Raw genomic sequence first — 23515 nt, forward strand, 5'->3', positions numbered from 1 at the left:
CCGGCGGGGAGCGGCCGGCGGGGCCGGCGGTGAGCGGGGGACGGCCGGTGGGGGCCGGGGGGCGCGGCGCTGCCCGGGCGGAGGGAGCGGGGCGGGAGGCCTCGACTCGCGCCGGGGCCGGCGGGGAGCGGGCGGCTGCCGGGGCTGGGGCACGGCCTGAGCGGCGCCCACACGGGAACAGGGCTCGGCCCGGGGCTCCATGCGGGGAGCCGCGGCCGGCCGGGGCCCGGCAGGTGCCCGGCGGCTTCTCTAGGGCCTGGGAAGGGCTCAGCCCCCCTCAGTGAGTGCTCCGGGACGCCTTAGCCTGCTGGAGCGCTTGGTGGGAGGCATTTGCGGGAGGCCGGGCTGCTGCTGAAACGGGGAGCTGTGTTTTGTACCCAGCAGCATGCGTTTATAACAGGCTCCCTAACGCCAGCAACCAGTTATTATTTCAGCAGTGCTCTCCATCACTTTCGGCTGTTCTAGATAGGTCACGCCGAGTCTGTTCGGACGTGAACGGAAGTCTCAGCCGTAGGTAAAAGGAAGATGCGCTAATTATATCCCTTGCGCCCAGCAGTTAGAGCTAACCGCAGGTATTTCTCCCTGTTTGCTTCTGACGAGTTCCGCACGCCGCTGGGACGCTGCTGGGGACTGGAGCCGTGCGAGCCGCGGTGGTGGCAGCACTGGCAGGGGGTCTGTGGGGCTCGCTCAGGCTCTCTTGAAGGAGAAGCCAAGGCATGTACGTGGCTGCAGCAGTGTACCTTTGCAACCCTGCTTTCTATTTAAATGAGGTCCTACTGTATTTAAAAAGGAAACACGCACAACTTGCTGCCAGAACTTCAGGGTGAAAAAATGGCCAAAAAACATGCTTTTTCTTCACCTGTTGAACTTTCAAGAAGCATAACTTCTGTATCTCAGTAGCACGCCTGAGCTAAGTGAATATAAAAAGGTTTTAGATCCAGACTGTTAAAGCTGATGATACAAGCTTCTGAGTATAAAGCACATCAAAAAGAAAATAAAAGTAAACGAAAGGCAGAATGAAAAGGGGAAATGCTTGAGCTGTTTCAGGATGTGAGCTCTCTATTTACTTTCCCAGTGTCTCAAATGATTTTACTAATGCCGCACACAGGCTGACTGCTTGTCAAGGTAGATGATAATTAAATCCACTCCGGAGCCTGTGCCTTGTGGAAATAACATTCGCTCGTAGCTCTGCTTTTCCTTACCTCTTTCTGAAGTACCTTCTGTCCTAATGTTTACCTTGTCCTCCTTATGACAACATCTTAACTTCTCAGCAGATCTGTTGAGGAATACAAAAAGGCCCAACATGTATCACAATGTGCAACAGGAGAGCAGAGGCCAAAGAGAGCAGAGAGTCTCTACCAAAGTAAAGAATTTGAATAGTACTGTTTTCCTCACTAAAAATGCTTGCCTTGTTTTTGCTAATCTGAACAATTCTCAGTGAAAGATCTCTAGAATTTAGTCAGCCGAAGAAGGGCTTGAGGTTTTATTTTGTTTTTTAATTAGGGAAAGACCCATGGAATATTTTGGTGTTAAACACAGCGTATGGCACTTCCAGTGCTCAATAAAATTAATTTTGTTTTGACATAGTTAAGTAGGATAAAATACATTTGTAACTTGGAGTATGCCTCCCTCTAGTCTCCTAATGTAAGTGATACATGTGATTAAAGTCTGACAGCATTCTCTCCAAGCTAAGAGAAACCACCTACAAAGGTTCAGAAAGCCCCCAAAGGTCATTCCGTGCCAGTGACTGGAGCAGTGACAGTGCCTGATGAATTTATCATATTGTTGGTAGGCTGTATGCACCCCAGACAGAAGTTTTTATTTAGTGTTTAGTTTCACGTGGAGGAATAGTAAGCATATGGGTTCTCCAAGGGACTTGGAAGCCTTACTAGGTATGGATATTAGAGGGGTTAAAAGAAAAGGTTGATAACAAAATGCTTGTAACATGCTTGCAGGTTTTTACAAGAAACAGGAGCTGGTTTTTGCAGTTTTGAGTCTTGCCTGAATCTGCTGCTGCTTTTTCTTGTCTAGCTATTTGATTGCTTTGAAATGAAAGTGCTTTATAGGTATTAATTAAAATGAACTTACATCATTTTATGTTTTTGCCAGGCTGGGGCCGTGGTGATGGTAATTGTAAACCTGGTAATACAAATGCTGCCGAGCACAGTGCTTATCAGTTGTCAGGAGACCATTGATTGATATGCCTGAGAATAGGCATTGCAAGTATTGCTTCATAAACAAATCACCCAAAGTCACTCTACTGGTCTGTCAGTCTCATGACCCAGAAATCTATACGTACAGAACTGTTCTTAACGAGGCAGGAGGAGAAAAAGCAGAGTTTTGCCTGGAGGCATTGTCCTCTGCTGGCCGTGTGTCGGCCAGGCTGAAAGCAGTTTAGTTAGGTTTATGGACTTAAAGTACGGAAAGGGATTTGGAATAGTTCTCTGTATTGTTTTCCTTCTCTATGTAGCTACTCAGTATGAATTTTCTAGCAAAGATCACGTAGAACTTAATTCTATTCAATATTTACAGATTAATATTCAAAATTTTCTGCTTCATGACAACTGCTATGCTCCCTGTGCAGTGTTCCTTCACGTTTTGTCAAATGCGCAAAGATACAATTTCATGTTCCAGTGTAAACAGGGTACAATGCCTAGTCTTATCCCCTCCCTATTACTCAAATTGTTGCGTAGTTTTCCAGGCAATTGGAAGATACCTTCTGTAGCACTAATGGCTTTTGATTTAGAAAAGTTTATAAATTGATCCTGTGGCTCTTAGGTGGAGCTTGAACATCTCCTAAAAATCTGAGCTAAATTCCATTTTACTTTGGGGCTTCACGAGTCAAACTACAGAGCTTTATTGGACATGGCAATTTAAAGCGTAGAAGGCTTTTAATTTAATTGTGAATCATAAGGTACATTATGCTCGCAGGAGTTTGCTGTTCTGGCCTGACCGTGCTATCACAGATTAACCTTATCATTTTGTAATGCAGCAGAGTAAATAGCAACATAGCACAGGTTACCTACTGAAGAAAGGTTTTGCTATGGTTTAGCCCTAAATTTGGAAAAAAGGGGTTGGGACTCCTGTGTCTGCTCTGGTTTGGGGACATGAACGTTTAATCTTTAGAGATGGATCATTCCAGGTTTCTGCGGTATGAATAATGATCAAACATTCTGACCATTACCAGTTAGCCTGGAAAGCACCTTCTTTTCTGTGGTCAAAACCACTACCTGACCGCTCAGCGAGTGTGATGGGACTTCCTAGCTCTAGGGAATGGCGTTTCAGGTGTATTATCAAACACAGTGTCCAGGTTTCCTCTGCCAGAGAAACTTCATCCTAGCAAGAGTTAGAATTGCCATGGAGTGTTCCCTTTTAATTTCAGTTGCTCCTCGAAGTGAGGGCTGGTAGGTTGATGTTGTCCAAACAAGTCACAGAATACACTACCAGAGTGTTTATTACATTACACTACCCATGTCAAAAAGCTGGATGAATTCTAAAGGCTCTGGTGTAGACAGGGTATTCAAATTAATATGTACATGTAGTTACACTTGTATTTGACTCAAGAAACTTTGTTCAGCACAGAGGAAAAAGAGTAACTACTGCTAATGGGACAAAAAGCTGGTGTGGTTTCAGGGGGATGTTTGCTAGGTTTTACTTGACTGGTAATCTATTTCATAATTAAAATGAAACCAATTTGATGTAAATTTTGGGATGTACATTGGGTTTTAAAGGCCATCATTTTCTAACCTGAAATTTTTTTTTAAATTCCCCAGGGAAGAGACTTGCATAACTGCCACAGTAGGCTTACAAACTGTCTTCTACATCTTGGTCAGGGGAAAGACCTGCCATCAACATTAACATTCTATTCTTCTCTAATTGGTTTTGTCTTTACACTGCTTTGTTCAAGAAGATTGAGTCTATCTTCTGCTCCTGGAGGGCAAAATGGAACAGAAAAATCCTATTACAGCATTTACAACTCGTGAAGGAATTGCTTTAAACTGTGGTGAAGTAATTGGGCTTTGGTACTGGTCTGAGTAACAGCAGTGTGTGTGGATTTTGATTTGGAAACCTGTGCCTTGTCCCATGCCTATAAATGTGTATGGAGGAAGAAGTTTCCTTAGAGAATGAAGTGGAGCTAGGTAGAAGGAGGAATCCTGTTACACGCCTTATGTAAAACATGAACAAAATTCAAGATCTGGCTCTTAATCACTTTTTTAAATTTTCACCTCTATACAGATAGGGAAATTCAGCCATAAAGAGATAATGATACTTGCACTTCTTTTTTGCGAACCCTTTGGTCATAATGCGGACAAAAAGCTCCATGTAGGAGTGGAGAGTATCACTGAACAGGGGGATTTTTGTGCGAGACTGGGATGTTGACTGGTTGCACTGACTCATTCGTTAAAATGACTCTGGTATAGGATTTTTGTTTCCATAGACTGAATATACATATCTGCTCTGTCTGAAGAAACAGTTTAAATGGGCAAAGAGGACAGCACTTAAACCTACAAAGTGTTCAACTGTCAAGAGTCAGGTCCTGTTTTCTTCCTTACAAGAAGAGTATTTCAAATTGTAGGTTTTATTTCTAGAAACAGCCCAAGGGAAGAGCAGCTCGCTTTGCAATGAATATGACAGCTGAATTTAAGTAAAGCTGTGATATTTTCCTCCTTGCAGCTTCCTGAATTCCTTTGTGACATGGCTAAAGGGATGCGTGTTCCTCTTCCCTTTCTTAGCCCCACTAAATATACCCTTGTGGTATAGAAGAATGCGAGGTCTTCAGACCCAGACTGGCCTGTGGGCTCCAGTGCAATATTGCTCCGTGCAATATCCTGCATACCCACACTCACACTCTGTTGGCCCAACTTAGTTCCTGGGATTTTTCTCATGAAGTGTGGCCTCTGGACTAATCATCCTCTGCAGCAGCTCTTAAATAAGAGACCTGCTGGTGACAGCCTAAAAAACCTTTCTTTCACGGGGCATCTCTCTAAGCATTGATTCTTCTGTTTCTGTTCTAAATACTTGTGTTCAGTTCCATGGGATTAAACTCGTAAATCTGGCACTGTGCCTCAAGCAACAGCTGGAAAGTTGTTTGGTGTTTTAGTTTGTATTTGCTGTATTTAGGAGCCTTGACTGTAAAGCTTGTTGAGGTAGATGACATACAGGAATAATAAATACGTGGGGACAGAGAGCTGGATAAGAAGTAAGCTTCATCCCTTGAGTGCAGTTCCAGACGGCCATGCGATGAAATTATTTCTGCACGCAGCAGGCGGTACAACTCCAGGCTGTCAAACAGTGCTTTGAGACTGCACCATAATGGTGTTTTGGCAGGAACACTACTTTTCAGATACTTCAGACCCTACTCATTCTGCATCCTTGCTGCCCCCAGATTCTGCAGCACTGATGTAGGTCAGTGGTCCTTACAGCCCAGTCCTTAGGCTTCTACCTCCGATAGGCTTTAAATGACACGATGGTATTGCAGTGAATGCAGTAGGTGAACATCTCCAAAGACCTTTGTCTGCACTCCCGTTAGTGGGCACCTGGCTTTGTGTGCCTGGCCCTGCAGCCCTCAGCCTGCTCATGCTGCCTTGCACCTCCAAATAATTTAATTGACAACTTAGTGTTGTCAATTAAAGACAATTAACCATAACAGGGTTCTAGGGAAATGTTTGTAACAATTATACAACCGGGATAGAGGAAAGTTTCTTGAAGTTTCACAATTGGTATTTGTTTTTTAAACCTTTCTTTAAAGTTCCTTCATTCAGTGTAGAAATATCGACAGGCTAGGGATACCAGCATTTTTTTATTTCATACCAGTGAATTCAACCTGCTTTGTGAGCTGTATTTTAAAAACAGGCCCTACTCTGCCATTTAGTCTGCTTCAGGGAAGTGTGATTTTTATCTTCTGTTCTTACAGTCATGTCGCTTGTCCTCCCTCCCAGCTATACTGGAGGAGGAAGAGGAGAGCAAGAAACCTGTTGAGTACTACTAGTTTGTAGATAGCTTTTTGAGCTGCAGAAATATTAGCCTTATCTCATATGCAGCTTCTTACTCCTATTGATGGTTTTAAAATGTTACTAACAGTGCTAGTGCTGTGCATTTGAATTTCATTTGCAGCACGTCACCTGCTAGGTTTGGGTACCCAGGCTTACATTTTAGTAGTGGATATGCACCTAAACTGATTTGAAACCTATACTGCAAATCTCTGTATACAGAAAATGTAATGTTTAGTCATTGCAAGGAAAATATGGAGTTGAGCTACTGCTAAGGGGTAAAACTTGTATTTTTCCAGCACTTTTCAATGAAACTAGGAATGCTTTAGAAGTAAATAACACTGAAGGGGTAGAGGCATTTTTAGTAAGCACAGCAAGGAGAGAGAATATTCCTCCATTTACAAAAATTGGGTAGATGAAAGAGATTACAGAAAGGTGTTTGTGTTTTTGAACCATGCTGACAGGATGCGGTGCTCTTTCCTTATATCACAAGATAAGTAAAAAAGATATATAGCAGAGAAACTGGGACAATTCAAAACTGGTGATTCTGAGCAGAACCAAATCTGCAGCACAGTTCCACTGCTTGTGGCCAGAAATAAGCTCTGTTTGTGTCTCAACGGGAAGGTCTTGGAATATTTTAAATTAACACCTCTTTTTGTCATCTTGCAGAGCGTTTCCGTGTGGTACTTGATCAGCTACTATGAGCTTGCTACAAACCAATAACAGTTGTGGAGCCCAAGAAAAGCTGGAGCTGGAAAGCGGTTGCTGTGCAGCCATGGCCAGCGCCTGCAGCGTAGGAGCGAAAGATGATAGTGTAAGTGTCAGCAGCGGGACTGGAAACCCTCCAAGTTCGTTTACAGAGGAAACACAAGGATACGATGTGGAGTTTGATCCGCCCTTGGAAAGTAAATATGAGTGTCCAATCTGTCTGATGGCTCTTCGGGAAGCAGTGCAGACGCCATGTGGGCACCGTTTCTGCAAAGGCTGCATTGTCAAATCAATAAGGTAAGGAAAAACTTAGGGAAAGTGTTTTTAAGAAGAAAATCACTTGATTGAGTAAACGTTAAATAAAAATAATAAAACTTAGTAGCCAAATCCTCCAAATAAATCCCATCTTCAGCCTGGGATTAAAATACCTGTCCTTCCCCTGTGATTGTTTCTTTTGATAACTACAGACAACTGCCAACAATATGATTTCTTGGCACAGATGGGCAATTCATGCTTTCATGCTTACAATCTGCTTCCTTGGTCTGGAGATGGTAAGGAGGGAATAGTCTGGGGCAAAGAGCTGAGAGAGGAAACTGGCATATGGGGAGGGTAGGAATGAGATGTGAAGGCAAGAATAAGCTGAACTCATAAAACTGAAGGGTTGAAAGAGGACACAATCAGAAAGCATGCAGACTGGCACGGTGTTCTTCCCTCAGACCTGGAGTACAGTTGTCACTGTCCCACACATGCCAGTGAGTATTGGAACACATTGATAGAAAGTTAGATATTATGCTGGTGTTTTTTCTCGACATAAGCCAGATTGTTTTCTTGTAAATTGCTCCCTTAGCTCAAATGTCACAGTAGTTTGGTGGGAATCTGTTTAACGCTGTATGACCCATCTATGGAGTTGGTTAATTTCTCACCTTACTTTGCACACCTTTGTATATAAGATCATTAACTCGTCTTCAGCATTACTTCAAAATGTTTTTTTTTTTTCACAGGTACTTATTTTTAGCACGCAAAATGAGCACTGCTTTCTTGATTGGTTTTCCATACCATTTATTTGTAGTTCTGTTCCATTTCTTTTTATCCATAGTTCATCATTTGCAATCCACCAAATATATGGTATGCCAGCAGCGGTATTATTGGAATACAGAGGGTTTGTGGCTTTTGTGGGCTTCTCTGTAGTTTCTGCACTGTTGTGTCTGATGCTAATGTATTTCTTAATGACATCCCTTTTACATCAAGGAGGAAAGTGTTGGAGCTCAGTACAAGAGGATGAACTTAATTTTGCATTCCCTACCTATTATTGTTATTCCCTACTTGCAAAAGTTCAAGTTATTTTCCTCTAGAGAGCACAAAACTTTGTGTTTGCAGCACAGTTCTTTTTAACATTTAGTTTCATCAGCATTTCTGAGAACAGGATGCAAGTTCGTTATCCAGAAAATGCAGAATACCAAAATCGTTCACCCATGACAAGTGACTCTCCTGTGTATTCTGCTGAGGAAGCTAAGAGATACTCTGTTCTCTAGTAATATCAGTCCATGAGATCACCCCAATCCCACAGTGTCTCGCCTCATTCATTACATCCCTTAAAAAAATAAAGGGTAAGTCAGATCTTACCCAACTGCATCGTTCAGTGGCATTCGCATCAGCCAAAAGCATGGAAGAAAGCAAAAATGAAAGTAAACCTGTCGGCTCTGATAGTGGGTATCCAGCTTCCCAGGCACAAGCACTTGGCTTCACTTTCTGGCCTTCACTTTGCAGATTCCAAGCTAAATTATTTCAATAGATTATTATACATAAATTCATGTGTCCTTGTAAATATCAAATTAGACTTTAGTACTTGCAAAAGCCATCACATTTTGGAATTCCTTACTCTCTCTGAGCTTGCTATGCTTTTTTGGCAATAGTGGTTTTTATACTCTAATTTGGGAATTTCTGGAAGAAAGAAGAGGTAAGAAATCTTTAAACCTTCTTGTGGGAGGATGATGCCTGCAAATCCGGAAGGTAAATTAGTCAGCAGTGAAGTATCGTGAGCATTAGCAATTTCATTCACTAGGCATTTCAAAGACAGTCATATTCCTATGATAACTAAACTTAAAATTACAAAAGCTGATGTTTTGTATCCAGTTTTTTAGATCCTACATGGCAATCTTGTTTTACAACATTTCTGCTGAAGAGCTGCACAGCTGTGGTCATTGGTTAGAATTTTCTGTGGTACTTAGTGAGGAACTGCAGCAAGCTTGTGCTCACAACGTAACATCTCAGAGCAGGTAGAGGAACTTCCTTCTTAAACCTCAGGCATAGGAAATGGTTTCTCTACTCTGTTAAATTAACAGACTATTTGCTCTACTCACACTTTTTGGTCTATAAACAGTTCTCATAACCAGAAGTTTTTCCTTCTTGTATACTTTCTGCTTTTTACTTAACCTCCAGAGGTAAAGTTACAGTTCAAGTGAATACTGAGCACAGATGGCAAGCTTTTTTGATCTTGGAGACGACAGATCATCACTGTGATATTTCAAATGTTTCAGTAGTAGTAAATATTTTCCCTCGCTCCCTGCTGGAATCTGTCTTTGGAGTGCAGTGAGTGCTTGTAAAAGCAGAATTGCCAGGGCCCTTCTGAAGGGCTGAATTGCCCGCTTAATTGGGATACGTGGATTGAGCTATTGATTTGGACTATCACTGTAGTCTCCACAGTACAGTATTGATTTGGAGTATGTAGTGTCAACAGTACAGTATTGATGGATGTCATTGAGAAGTTTGTACAGAACAAAAATGAGAATTGAAAGTGATTTTTACATTGTCTAAGTGCTATTTTTTTCATTAAGTGATTGTCACAGCCTTTATGTGGTCAGGAAAAAAGTGCTTTTCCCACTGTCTAGTCTGATTGAACACTGATTGAGGACTTTAAGTGCTGAGTAATTGCTTCTTGTGACTTAAGCAGCAGTTGTAGTTGCCCATGCTGAAGATGCTGTGCCTGCAGCTAGAGAGATTTGTATTTAAAAAAACAAAGGGGGTGGGAGGGGGGGTGAAGCACTCTAGCCTTAGATCTTGTAATGGGAGGGACATGATGGGTTTCAATCACAGTAAGTGTTTGCTTCCCAGCAAGTCCTGTTATCATTTTAAGTGAGGCAGCCTGAAGTGCTCTAAAGTGCTATGAGTCATGGGACTAAAGAAGCTTATCTACCGTAGTAACTACAAATAATAGTTTACAGACATTGCTGACTACAAAGTAGTTGACTAGCAAATTTGGAAGAACTAAGTTCAGATGCAATATCCAATTAAACTTCACTCTTTCTTCTCCTGTCTTAGCTCAAAGCTAACTGAGGGCTTGTAGTAGGGCTTACCAAACAGCAGAACCTCTTCTATCTGATACGCAGAATCGTGAGCTGACAAGGGGCAGCAAGGAAAGCTTTGGGTGCTAGCAGTTCATTAGACAGCCTGCATGGCTCCAATTAAAATATATGCCAACTATTTTGCTTCTAGGCTAAACTGCTCCGTTGTTAAAGTCATGGAGCAGTCTTTTTCTTTAAACTAAATTATCCTGGCTTTACTTCTCATACCTGTGTTTAAAATGCAAGGGAAATCATAGGAATATTCATTGTTTTTCATGGTAGATGATTACTGTTTCACAGTTACCGTTGTGGGTGCCACAACTCTACCTGATAAACAATTCCAGCGCAGGAAAACCTCCACTGTAAAGTACCTTAGAACAGAGATGCATAAACTCAGTTCTGTGATAGGAAACATATAGCGCTTCGTTGTCTGTGGATGGATATAAGCTGATATAAGCAGCCTTTTAAACACAATTCCAATGCTTATTTAATATCTGTTTAATATCCTACAATGTGTCTTTGCTCTTTCCTTTTTATAATCTCTAGAAAATTACCATTCATTCTTATTTTACCCTTAGACTGCTGGTTATTTAAGCTGGAGATCCAGTGGCATTATTTATAATGAATATATTGTTGGCTATTATTATAGGTGGTTATCTTTCATGTCTAGAAGTAAAGCTACTGTCTTAGCAGCAGGCGTACCAAGCTGCCATTACACTGCATCAAGCAGGGTGTTTGTAACCAAGTTAGACCCGTTAAAAAGTGGCTGCCTGTGGATTGTGTGCGAGCTGGGGGAACGCTTCTGAGTTGTGACAAAGACCGGCACGCTGCTCAGGGAGCTATGACACAAAATGGCATATGAGGTTATTTTCTTTTTTCCATTTGTTTAGAAGTATGACTATCAGACTTGTGGCAAGCTAACTCTTGCGAGCAAAACCTCGGAAAGGAAGTTCATTGTCTCTTTCTAAAGTCTAAATATTACCCCCACTTCCTCTAGCAGCATTGCTAATGAAGGAGGTGCTGACCAATTATTTCCTTTTCCAACAAAGAGCACAAATTCCCTCCTGTCCTCCACAGCCCACTAAGTTCTACTTCCCGTCCCGCTTGCAAGCAACGACACTGATCTGACACTTGATCTTTGCACCACAAGTGCTTTCTCACATTTTTCCACCCCACGTATTTTTCCATATTACTGATATTTCCAGGTGAGAAGAAAATAGAATCATAGAATATCCCAAGTGAGGAAGAAGGGAGAGAATGTCTAAGAACCTTTAAAAAACTGTTTTGAAATAGTATTGAAATAATATTTCCATGTTTGAGCTATGTGAAGTGCTTAGAGAATAAGACCATAAGTTCTTAGGTTCTCAACATCCTCCTCAAGTTTATTTGCAAGGTATCTATCATGCCATTTGGTCAGTTAAAAGCTACTGAGCTAGAACAGCTCTACGATCCCAATAGTTCTACCCCAAGTGAAATAGTGTGCTGTCAATTTTTCTGATTTACATTTCTGATTTACATAACTTCCGGTAATTGTCACATAAATGCCATTGTTTTCAAGGACTATTTTAATGTATTATGAAATTATTGCCCACTTATGTCTTGCTAATGTAAAAATATTTTAAATTAAGGGCAAAGGAAACTCAATCTTTTTCCCTTTTTTTTCTGTTATTGTAGAGATGCAGGTCACAAATGTCCAGTAGACAATGAAATTCTGCTCGAAAATCAACTTTTTCCTGACAACTTCGCTAAACGGGAAATCCTTTCATTAACGGTTAAGTGTCCCAACAAGGGCTGCTGCATGAAGATGGAGCTGAGGCATTTAGAGGTGAGAATTAGTTCTGAAAATATGGAACCTTGTTTTCATGAAGATACAAACAATTCAAAATAACTTAATATAGATGAGCATACCTGATACCTCTTCATGCTGATTCAGTGTGTTGTTCATTCAACCCTATAGCTGCATGTTTGTTTGTTTTTTTTTAATGAGTGTTTAGCTGTAATTAGGTGATTCTCAAGTGAACATGGTAGTGCATGAAAATTGTACTAATGCAGCTACCTCTTTAGGATCATTCATGTTTATCTTTTGACCAGCATTATCTATACTTCCCACAAGTTCTCTAAGGTCAGTTTAATAGTCCATGAAAGCAGCTAGATTTATTAATTGATGTAATTGTTTTGCAAAATAACATACCCAGTAATTGGGAAAAAACATAAAGCTGAATTGTACTGGAGAGTGCTCTTAATATGTGAACATGTTCACTGTGAACATATGAAGTTCTGATCTTATTAATGGGACACTGCCAGTAAAGTCAGGGTAAGCACCTGAGGGTTTTCTTGGAGGGAAAGAAGGAAAAATTGCTGTTTGTCTCTCTTGTACTATGCTTTATCTGAAAAACAGGTGAGCAGTTTGTACCTGTTTGTAGTATGAGATCCCTCTTTTGTCCACGTACAGGACCACCAGTCGCATTGTGATTTCTCCACCATGGAATGCCCGCAGTGCCAAGGAGCCTTTCAGAAGAACCATTTGAAAGAGCACATCACACAGGAGTGTCTGCGGCGTCAAGTCTGTTGTCCCAACTGTGCCACATCTATGGCCTATGAAGATAAAGAGGTACTTAGTCTTCCAGCCTCCACTTGCATGGGTTTGCTTTGTAGATGTGACATCAATTTAAAAAAAAAAAAAAAAAGTTGGTCCAGAAGAGCTCTTTTAGCTGCACAGGCAAGAAGCTACAAACTCCAGGGCATTAGCCTAGAACAGGCAAAAGCTGTGCAGAGGCTGTGCTTAGGTACACCATTCTTGGAAACCCTGTGGTGCAAAAAGACCTGTGTAACAACCATTGATTTTTGGCCTTACCATCAGAGAGGGGTAGCATCTACTGGCAAAGTAACATACAAAGCAACATCACACATTTACAGCTTTTATTCCTGGCAGAAAGGATGTCAGGAGATGCATCTTCTGGGGGATATGTGCTAAAACACGACAAGACTGACGTCACTACTAAAGTTTTCTCCTTGCTACACTTATTTTAAACTCTGTTTTACAGTTGCATTCACCTAAATGCAAAATTTGAAATGTAGATTTAAAAACATCTCATTAGAAGTGATTAGCATTCTTTTAAATGACATAACATTATTAATTCTTTTTCCTCTCTTTTTCTGTTTAATAACAGCTTCATGACCAAACCTGTCCCCTTGCCAATGTATTTTGTGAATATTGCAACACAATGCTCATCAGACAGCAGGTAAGAGAGTAGCTTTCTGTGCTTAATCTGCGTCCGATGTTTTGTATTTACACTGCTGCTTTAATCGCAAATTAAAGTTGAAGAAACAGTTTGCTGGCTGAAGTTAAAGAATACCAAATAGCAGCTGGTGATTATGGCTGATGTTAGAAGACAAAGTTTTAATTTGCGCAAAGAGGGAAAATGTTTGTAAGTGAAATCCATTACTGGAAAGTAGCTGTAAATAATTCTCTACTGAACTGTAGATGCTGGGTAGAATTCTGCACGTCCATTACTATCATAGTAATCACTGCTATTTCTTCTGTTCAGTAACAACTTACTTCATTGACAGGAAAAAGATAAATGTTACTTAATTTGCAGCCTGTCTGTTTGAATGGAATGGCAACTATGTTAATGACTCAGATTAAAATAATGATCGTGAAAAATCAGAGAAGTACTCTGAAAAGCAGGAGTGAGTTCAGTAATGACAACGGCAAAAATTAGATCAAATAATGAGTTGCAAAACTGTGAAACAGAGAATGCTAAAATAGCTATTGATTTAGAATTAATGGATGACCTGTGTTAAGCTTGTGCTCTACTGCATCAAGACGTTTTGAGTTACATAAGCTGGTATTTTACCTGAGAAACACAGAATTATCTTCTGCTCTGATTAGGGCTGGTAGGATCTCAGCTGAAGCTATCCAGCTTTTGGAGTGAGGATGGATAGGGAGGATTCAGAGCAGTGAGATAATTGGGTTTGGAAAACATGGACCATAAGAAAAACTGAAATAAATGTGGACTTTCTGAAGAAGATAATGAAGAGTGCCACAGTTGTTTATAAGTATATGCAAATAGTGCTGCAGAAGGGGAAGAAATGGGCTGTGATCTAGCTTGGGTATAGATTAGAAACAAAAGGCCTACATTCATGCGAGGAAAAACCTGAATGCTTTCCGATGCATAATGTAAAAAGTATAAGGCAATGAAGTGTTAAAGTACATGCGAGGAGGATACAGAACTTTTATCATTAGCTAACATTTTTGTTCAAAGCTTCCATATTTCTTTGAAAACTGATACAGGAATAAACTGATCTGGCTTCAGGTACATAATCAGAGTCCATCCAGCCCTATTCTCTTAGGATGTTATAAGAGAATACTCTTAATGGGAAAATTAATTGCGAATCCGCTTTGTTTTAGATGCCTAACCATTACGACAATGATTGTCCTACTGCCCCAGTACCATGTTTTTATAGTGCCTTTGGGTGTCCTGAAAAGGTAAGCCTTTTATCATAATCATGAGTTGCAGACCTTCGGCATGTTTCTTTTTGTTAATGTCTTTTTCTGTTCTCATCTCATCTACCTGTCCAAAACTTCACTGATTTGTGGCGTGTGTTTTGTTTTGTTTTGTTATGAAGTATTTTAATCATAAAGCACTATGTGCTGATGCAATGCCTTTCAATAGTCCTCGAGTTTAGAACCTTCTCAAATTTAGAAAAGTGAATTATTGGCTTGATGGACATACTTTTATTAATCCATGAATGTATTCTCAACTTTCATACCAATAAAGTAGCTTCTTCTAACATTTCTTGCAAAGTTGTGAGCAAATACAATTATTGCTTTTAGAGTTTGGTAAAGAAAACTTGAGAATGTTTTAAATTTGATTAATTCCAAAATTATTTAATCTAGATACTCTCATTTTTAGTTGTGCAATAACTCTAAAAATTTATCTTTTCATCCCTTCCCCACTGGTTTTCATACATCTTTATTATCTGGTACTTTGGAGCCTTTGCAACAAATCAATGAAGGAAATACAGTGCTGATTTAGCACACAGAAAAATACCTGTTTATCACTAACACTTTTACACCATGTCAATTTTGAGTCGAACAGTATTTGCCCACTGGCACTGGAACATATTTTTTTCATGTGACATAAGTGATCTTAAATTTGAAGCCCTCCATTGGTAGCGCTACTTTGTCTCATCACCTTTCTTTGATTTACATTCCAGTTTTTCTTGCATAGCAGAAGCAACTTGTTCGATTTTCTTCAGAGCCATATTTAGGATGTGATTAGAGATGATGTGTGATATATTTTTAATGCCACGTCTCTTACATTCTAGATGCAGAGGAATGAGCTGGCACGACATATGCAGGAGTTCACGCAGGTTCACATGAGAATGATGGCTCAGAGTTTTCAAAATATCAGTGTTACTGCTACAAATCCTGTACCCTTTATCAATGGACTACCATTTGAGCCTGCCCTCTTCTCCCATGTGTCACATGCCCCATATAATTGTAACCCGGAAGTTGAAAACTTCAGAGAAACTATTCAGCAGTTGGAAGGTCGCCTGGTAAGACAAGATCACCAAATCAGAGAACTCATTGCTAAAATGGAGACTCAGAACATTCACATGGCAGAACTCAAACGTACTATTCGAAATTTGGAGGGAAAAATTACTGAAATGGAGGCACAGCAATGTAATGGTATTTATATATGGAAGATTGAAAACTTCAGTGGACTTCAGAAAGCACAGAAAGAAGAGAGACCTGTTGTGATGCACAGTCCTGGCTTCTATACTGGAAAACCTGGCTACAAGCTGTGTTTGCGCTTGCATATCCAGTTACCAAATGCCCAGCGTTGTGCTAATTTTATATCTCTGTTTGTCCACACTATGCAAGGAGAATACGACAGCCATCTGCCCTGGCCTTTCCAAGGCACTATACGACTTTCTATTTTGGATCAATCAGAAGGCCCTGAACGGCAGAATCATGAAGAAGTAATGGAAGCCAAGCCAGAGTTGCTAGCCTTCCAGAGACCAACAATTCACCGCAATCCAAAAGGTTTTGGTTACGTGACTTTCATGCACCTGCAGAACTTGGAGCAAAGAACCTTCGTAAAAGATGACACCCTTCTGGTGCGCTGTGAAGTTCTAACGCGGCTAGATTTGAACAGCCTTCGCAGAGAAGGATTTCAAGCTCGCAGTACTGATGGTGCTGTGTAACCTGTAAGTCTTAACCAGAGGAATGGAGCCACCGGTCATGCTCTTCCCACCACAGATTACACGCATGCTTCATTGTCCAATAGGCTGAATTTGTAAAAAAAAAAAAAATCATAGTTGCCAACACAGTTGATCTTCACCTGAATCGAACTCTGTTGTTGCTACTTTTTTTTTTTCCTATGAGGTAATGTGTTCAAATACTATTTATTGTTCTTTATGAAAGTAATGAGCAATTTCTGTAGCAAGCTATCTGAATCAGGTGTGGTTAATCAAAACTTAACTGCCTACAAGAAAATCCTACCGAAGTACCTAGACATTTGCGTTTGGCCAAGCGTACGTCATATCAGAAAAGACCTGTAAATCTTTGAGCCACAGTGCCTTGGAACAGATACTGTAGCAGGGAAAGTGCCTAATTAATAAGGATGAGGGTTTGATTGTTCTGTTTTTTGTTGTTGTTGTTGTTGTTTTATTATTTCCACAGAGCTTGGGAAAGCTTTGTTTTGGAGTTCAGACAGTTTGTATATTGGCTTATCTAGAATTTTGAATTGGCTATGCTTCTCTTGAAATCTGAAGTCAGGTTAAGGCTTTGCTGACATTGCCTGGAGTGAGATGCTTTGACTCTTCTCTGCTGAGAAGTTCAAATGTCCTGAAGTTAGCTTTAGGAAGTTGCATGTCGCTATAAAGTTGATAATAGAATTTCTGAAAGGTGTGTGGTAGTATTGTGAAGAAGGTTAAATGACTACGAGTCAAGCTCACTGAAGAAATGTCTGAAAGGGCCCCCCTAATTCTCTCTATTTTGACCAACCTGTTTTATAAATGTGTGATTCAAGCCCAGAACTTGGATCGCTGTCAGCAGAGAGGCAAAAGTGTGGCATTAGAATGAGATACCTTTGTGCTGATAGGATCTCCTGCTAGCAGCGGACGTTTTTCAGGTTGCAGGTGGATATATGAGCAAAGGTGAATAGTAACTAAACAGCGTCTTGCAGAATTTGTTTTACTGTTGTTGAAACCTGAATTTGTACCAAGTTCAACTTTTGATCTGCATCTGTTTGAGTGATGCCTTGATGTTCTGGGTGATGTATGACCTACATCATTTCCTCTTAATTCTCAGTGGACAGCCGGCCATATCAACATCCAGCTGTTGTGGCCATTTCCTGTCCCATTAGACAATAGGAACTGGGCCACCCTCAACACTTCAGAAAGGAAGAAAAGTCTACTAATTAGTTTGAGGAAAAACTGCAATCCCATTTTCTCTCCAGAAGGGAAAAAAAAAAAAAAAAATCTGGCTTCCTTAGCATCTCTTTAACCAAACACTAAATTCAATATTTCAAGGATTTATGAGCTTCCTCGTGCTGCACGTATTAGTTTTCTATACTGCTTGTTTGTATGCCGTATAAATGTTAGTTTTGACCAATCAAAGCTGAGTAGTTAAGTTCACTGGTGCTAGTAATTTACCATGGTGCTGATAAGGTTCTGAATCTTCTCCTTTTAAAAGGGGGAAGAAGAAAATTTTGTTCACCCTACAACTTAAATACACAGCCTGATACAAAAGAAAGAAGCCATACGTAAAAGTCCAATGAAATAATACTACAGGGTATTGATATGGGGTAATTCTCTGCCTACCGGCATGAGCCTAAAATTTCCAGGACCCTATCTGATTGTTCATCACATCCAGCTGAACAAAATTTAATTTTCAGATAGAGCCTACGAATTGAAGAGGGATTGTGTTCAGCAGAGCATTGTCACTACTGAAACCTGAACGTCCTGGCTCATGGTAAACGTGACAGTCAGGACTGATTTGGTGTGTTCTGTGAGTTCAGAGGACAGGTGAACATATATTACTCGAAAACAGGAAAAGATCCGTGCTTTAAAACTTTGAAACCTCTTAAGTAGTTTTTATACTGAATAGCCTCATCCTGGTAGCTGAATTGTTTTGAAGCATCTCCAATTAGAGCAGCGTTGGTAGTTAAACCTTTCTTAATGAAGATCTTTTCATACACCTAACAGCGCCCAGATCCGCTGCATGCAGATGACAGTCCCTCACGCTGTATGCTAGTTTTCCTGTCATTTTCAGGATCCATCTTTTTTCCAAGACGTTGAGAGATGGTCATTATCCTTTTTCTGGGTGTGTTAGGGGAGAAAGGCCAAAGAAGGACTTGCAGTTTGAGAGCTTCTTCCTGGCACAGTTCCTTTCTCAGCCCTAGTGTTGTTAACAAAAATGCCTTTGGTCTGTGTTCGAAGTGTTTATAACCAAGACCCACTAAGCGCATTAATACTTCCTGTACTTTTGAAGATTTATATTATGAACCCTCAAGTACAACATGCTGAATTTTTGCTTTGAGCCTTATCTGCTACATCTGATACAGTTCTGCCTTGGGAAGAAACTCAGCTTGGTGGCAGGTTCAGGAGTTTAAATGATTTGGATTAGTATTGTACGATAGCACAACCCAATAGTGAATAGAAAGCTAGTGCATGTATCATTCTGTATCGACCACAGCAATATGAATGCTTTAGTCACTGCTGCTGTTCTACAGGTTTTGTATTTTAATATCACCAAGTAGAACTCTGCCAAATTACTGTAATGCCAGAGTGATGCCAAATTACTGTAATGCCAGAGTTTTACATGAGAAACTTTGAGAGCTAACTTGCTAAATATTAATTTACTTTATTTAAAGTTAAATATTTCTGTCACATAAATGTCAATGAAGTGTTTATTCATATATCTGTTCCAGTTTCCTCATTGTTTACCCATCTTCCAAACTGCTGTTCACTTTAACTGCAGTTCCCAGAGCTTTCTCTTCCAAGTAAGAATATCATCTTCAGCTAATGGAAGAACTTATGAGTCTGGACTGGTACCATCTCAATGTATAGTCTTCACGACTATTATCCTTAATTCAAACTTTTCTAAGCAATTCAGTTTCTGTGTGAAACAGCATCTTGTCCCCTTCTTACAGATTTTTTTTTTCTGAGAAATCGTAATACCATTTTCGGTAGAGGTATAATTAGGAGAACTCCTTAAATGGAAGCAGAATGGTATGCAGCCTTGATAGCTGGCTCTAAAACAAACATGAAGAAATGCAAGGATTTAATCAGTTTCATGTATAATTTCTTCAGGAATGGTGTTCTCTAGGTCTGTCATTCATGATGCTTTGCAGCATTGTTAGATCTCAAGCTGTTTTAGTAAGTGGCTTAGCTTCTTTTATCTTCCAAATTTCTGTTGTCTTGAATGTGTTAAAAGTCAGATACTCTTAGTATATGTATTTGCACAGCTGCTATGGCACATATTTTCCAATTATAATATATTGCAAATGTGTTTTCTTTTTGCCTTTGAATGTCTTCCCCTGCAGGGCAGGGAAAATTATTTTACTAAAAATGTTGGTATGTAATGTATATGTGGGAGCTCAGATAATGTGAGATATATAGACTTGTTTTTTAACTGGTCTCATGATATGCCTGGTCATGACTTGCTAATTAAATAAAATCAGGGTGGCGTTTCTGTCCTTATTTCGAGACACTTTCTTATGAACTATATGATGATGGATGCAAAAGATTATTCTGGGGTCAGTGTTAAAGGTTTGTATTGGTTTGCATTTGAACAGAATGAAAGTACTCCTGTTCCCTTCGAAGTATCAATAGATTGTTTAATATATTTTGTAATTCATGCACAGCTATATTTCTGACAGGATTTAAAAAAATAAAATAATTAAACTGTGCAGTGTATCTTGCATCTTTATTCAGATGGAGGGCTGCTTAAAAAGATGAACTGATAAAGGATTTGCAGGGTAGTCTCTCTGTCTTGTGGATTTCAGAATTGGCTGGTTTATAATTGAGGGTGATTGTGTATCATAGAGCGGTCAAACACTAAAACTGAAAAGAGTGTATTTCAAGATTTAAAGATTTCTGTAATTTACAAAGGGTAGTGATAGGTAGTCATTACTAGAAGATACAGCTAGTGCAAGTCATTACTCGAAGATAGAGATCGTGTAATTGATAATAAACTGTGTGATCATCCTGTAATTTAAGATGCAGCTCTGAAAAATAATTAACTTTATCACCTGTGTGGCCACATCCTGCTTGCTTGTTATCTTAGTAGCAAAGAGAATGATTTGAAGCTTTGTTGCAAGATGCTCAGAAGTCAAAGGGAGTTTCTCTGTCAGTAAGAGAAAGAAATGCTTGTTTTGTGGCAATCTGCTAATTTATTTCACCTGCATCATTCTTCTGGACTTGTCTTTTTAACAGCAGCTGCAGGTAGGAGAAACTTGATCTCAGACTCCATGCCCTTCAGAGCGTATAATTTTCAAGACTCAAATTCCTCTGAGGAAATTTGGTGGTATTTACTAGAGATAATGTCTAATACAGTGCAGTTAAGTATGATTTATATGTCAGTCTGGATGAAATAAGGATGATGGCTGGTGAGTTCTGCCTCTTGCACCTTTTGGCTCAAAAGAGAGAGAACGAGAGAGAGAGAGAGAGAAAGAGGTGGAGAGGGAGAGAACCACACTCCTACCACTGAAAGAGGAAATAGCTAGCAGGAAGAATGACCATGACCAAAAGGAAACACTTTGCTGTCACCACCCCGGTCTCACCCTCTTGGTTTTCCCACCACTGAGCCTTTGTCAGTTCTACCTGGAAGGACAAAGTCAGTCCGTCCTGGACAGAGTGGATTCTGGTGCCACCACCCCCATTTACACCATTTGAGTCTTTGTGACCTGGAACACAAAATTCCAGGATCTGTGGTCATATCTTTTTTTTTTCTCCACTGGCTTTAATACTAAAAATATATGTATATATTAAGCCTCACTTATTTGATAAAAATACATTCCTGTGAAAACAGGTAACTATTTAACAGTTCCTGTAAGCTTGTGAGTTCTCAGAATGTGTGAATGTTTTTTGCTTACTGCTGTCTCCTCCAGTTCACAAGTAACAAAAATAAAAAAACATCTCTCCTTTTTCCTTTTCCCCTTGCCTACAAGGGAGCAGAAAGGAATTCTTATGTAGTAATCATTGCCTGAGTCCACCCTCAATAATGTTTATTCCAAGCAGAACCATTGTTACCATGGCTTCTCCTTCCCTCTAGGAGACTGCACTTTTTCTCCATTTGGGAAAAATACACAGTACTGCCTAAATGAATTTACCTTCCTGCCTTGTGATGGGGGGGGGGGGAGGAACAGATAAAGACAGCAGATAATACAGCACTGTTAAACTATTTTAACACTATTCTATTTATTTATAAACTTTTTTTTTTTTTCTGAAAACCTGGAGCCCTGCTCCCCTGTCTATTTTTGGGGGGCTTGTGACTGAACCCATGTGTTCCATTCGAAGAAGCACTTGGGATTTGCAACTTTAAAAGGGTTAGGTTGTAGGGTGGTTTTTTCCCCCCCTCTCAGATGGAATGGGGAAATTTCTCAAACTGTGAGAGGAGGAGGCAGTGAAAGAGGAAAATCATTTCCCTGGTAGCTTTAGTCTAAACTCCAACGCATGAGCTACCTTTTCCTTTCAGTTTGTGCTCTGACTCATCTGAGCCAATGCAGCCCATGAAGGTTCCTGAGATCAATGATTTTGTTTTAGTGGAGGAGGACAGCTGGAGCTGCTGCTTTCCTGCTCTTTTGTCATGACCAGATCTTAACTGCAGCTGAGAGTGAGCTGTTTGCTAATGTGACCATGGATAATTATTTAGGTTGGCACACGGCCCTCTCCTCAGCTATTCTTCAAGAGCTGCAGCACAGGAAAGCCCTGGTCTACTCAAATTCCTAAAGATCCCTGAGACTGGTTGATAGTTTTTCTCTGAGCTACCAGCTGGTTTGACCTAGCTCAGCCAGAGCTGGCAGATGCAGGCCTGTAATTAAATGAATTAATAGGCCATACATATATTTTCTGGTGGCCTTTTTTGAGAGCCTTACTTAAAAATGAAAGGTCAAAGGCTCCAGGAAGGCAAGGTTTAATTGGAGCAGTGTTTTAGCAGCTGGGTAGTGACAATTTTGGAAAAAAATCCTGCATTCTCACTTTATTAAAAGTAGAAGTGCTAGCTCACTAAGTATCTTGTGATGAACTGTCCAAAATTTTTTATTTCCTTATCCCTCCATACAGAAACCAATTTCCATGCAACTTATTTGCTATTTAATATGCTTTAAAAAATAATAAGGCAACAAGAGAAACCTTACCTCATCTCAGTTGATTTGCAGAGAAGGGTATTTTTTTGCAGAGTCCTAGCAGTTCTGCTGCAGACTCCTGTTGGTTCCTTCTTGGTTTTCCTTTCTGCTTTCAGAAGAAAACATCCCTCTCCGTGACTGCCAGCACCAGCTCCTTAGCAGTGGGTGCGAGGGCACCAGGGTGCCTACAATTCATTCTGTCCTTAAACGTGAAGTCAGTGACCGTGACTTGTCAAACCCTAGGACAGTGTGCTAAAGCTTAGACTTTTAATTTCCATTTGGGTATTCAGTCATGCATGCATTGTATTGTTTCATCTAAGATTTACCTTTGTTGATGCTTTTAAGAAAGGGGTAGTACCAGCTACATGAATCGTGACTTTGCTAGCATTGCATCAAGGAACCAAGCTACTGCTAAGGAATAGTGGCGTACACAACTTCTCCCAGTTTCCGTATTACACCAGGTGTGATAAATTTCACATAACATGAAGTTCAGACTTACTTCAGTAAGTGCCTCCGGTATGATCCACCTCCTAGAAACAGCTTGTTGTGCTGAAACTGTGGATTCTTCATACCAATACTGTTTGTATAGGCATATGCCTGTTTTCATACATCCAGTTTAAAAAAAAAAAAAAAAAAAGTGAATCAATATTTAAAATTTGACTCAAGACAGTACAAGAAAATGGTGCCTTTGACAGGGAAGATTTAGCTGCACTTGAATAGGTTTTAAAAATCAATTTGAGTTCTGTTTTCCTTACGGATGAGCTGATTTGGGACAGAAAGACCAGAACCATTTCAGACTGCAACAGAAGCAAGCATGTGAATGTGAAGGAGCCAAACCATAACTTCTGCCTGTTTCTGATCCTAACAATATTCTCAGTGCAGCGGTAGGCACAGATCATCCCCAGGTCTGTCCCTCTGAGCCAGATCTGTGTCCCTCACACCATCACACATCCCTACCTGAATCAGAAAAGGTAAAACAGGGCTAAGTCTTCTTGATTCTTTTCCAGCATCTGCAGTGAAGTGCTTCACTGGAATTATGGAGTCAGACTGCTGGAGGGTATCAAAACGTATTTCAAAGATCCCGTGCCTAAATTTTCTCTCTTAATTTTAATCATTG

At 40.2% G+C, this 23515-nt stretch overlaps 2 protein-coding genes across 3 annotated transcripts in view; one reads left to right on the plus strand and one right to left on the minus strand.

Annotated features, from left to right (window-relative positions):
* The window catches only part of RAG1 (recombination activating 1), an 11123-nt gene extending 9906 nt beyond the window's left edge, over nt 1-1217 (minus strand). The window contains exon 1 of the mRNA XM_035326935.1: nt 1203-1217. The gene's annotated coding sequence lies outside the window, so the exon portion shown is untranslated. The remainder of the gene's footprint in view (nt 1-1202) is intronic.
* Nucleotides 1-19967, plus strand: TRAF6 (TNF receptor associated factor 6). Of its 2 annotated transcripts, XM_035326936.1 has the most exons (7): nt 1-22; nt 6662-6995; nt 11714-11864; nt 12492-12650; nt 13210-13281; nt 14451-14528; nt 15371-19967. In XM_035326936.1, the coding sequence occupies exons 2-7, from the start codon at nt 6691-6693 to the stop codon at nt 16250-16252; spliced, it is 1647 nt and encodes a 548-aa protein (XP_035182827.1). In that variant the 5' UTR covers nt 1-22; nt 6662-6690; the 3' UTR covers nt 16253-19967. The 2 variants fall into 2 exon arrangements, with proteins under 2 accessions (XP_035182827.1, XP_035182828.1); XM_035326937.1 differs by lacking the exon at nt 1-22 and having other exon boundaries at nt 6660-6995.
* Nucleotides 19968-23515: the final 3548 nt, after the last annotated feature.

The sequence above is a fragment of the Oxyura jamaicensis genome, chromosome 5 (assembly GCF_011077185.1).
Source record: "Oxyura jamaicensis isolate SHBP4307 breed ruddy duck chromosome 5, BPBGC_Ojam_1.0, whole genome shotgun sequence".
In the NCBI taxonomy this organism is placed as follows: domain Eukaryota; kingdom Metazoa; phylum Chordata; class Aves; order Anseriformes; family Anatidae; genus Oxyura; species Oxyura jamaicensis.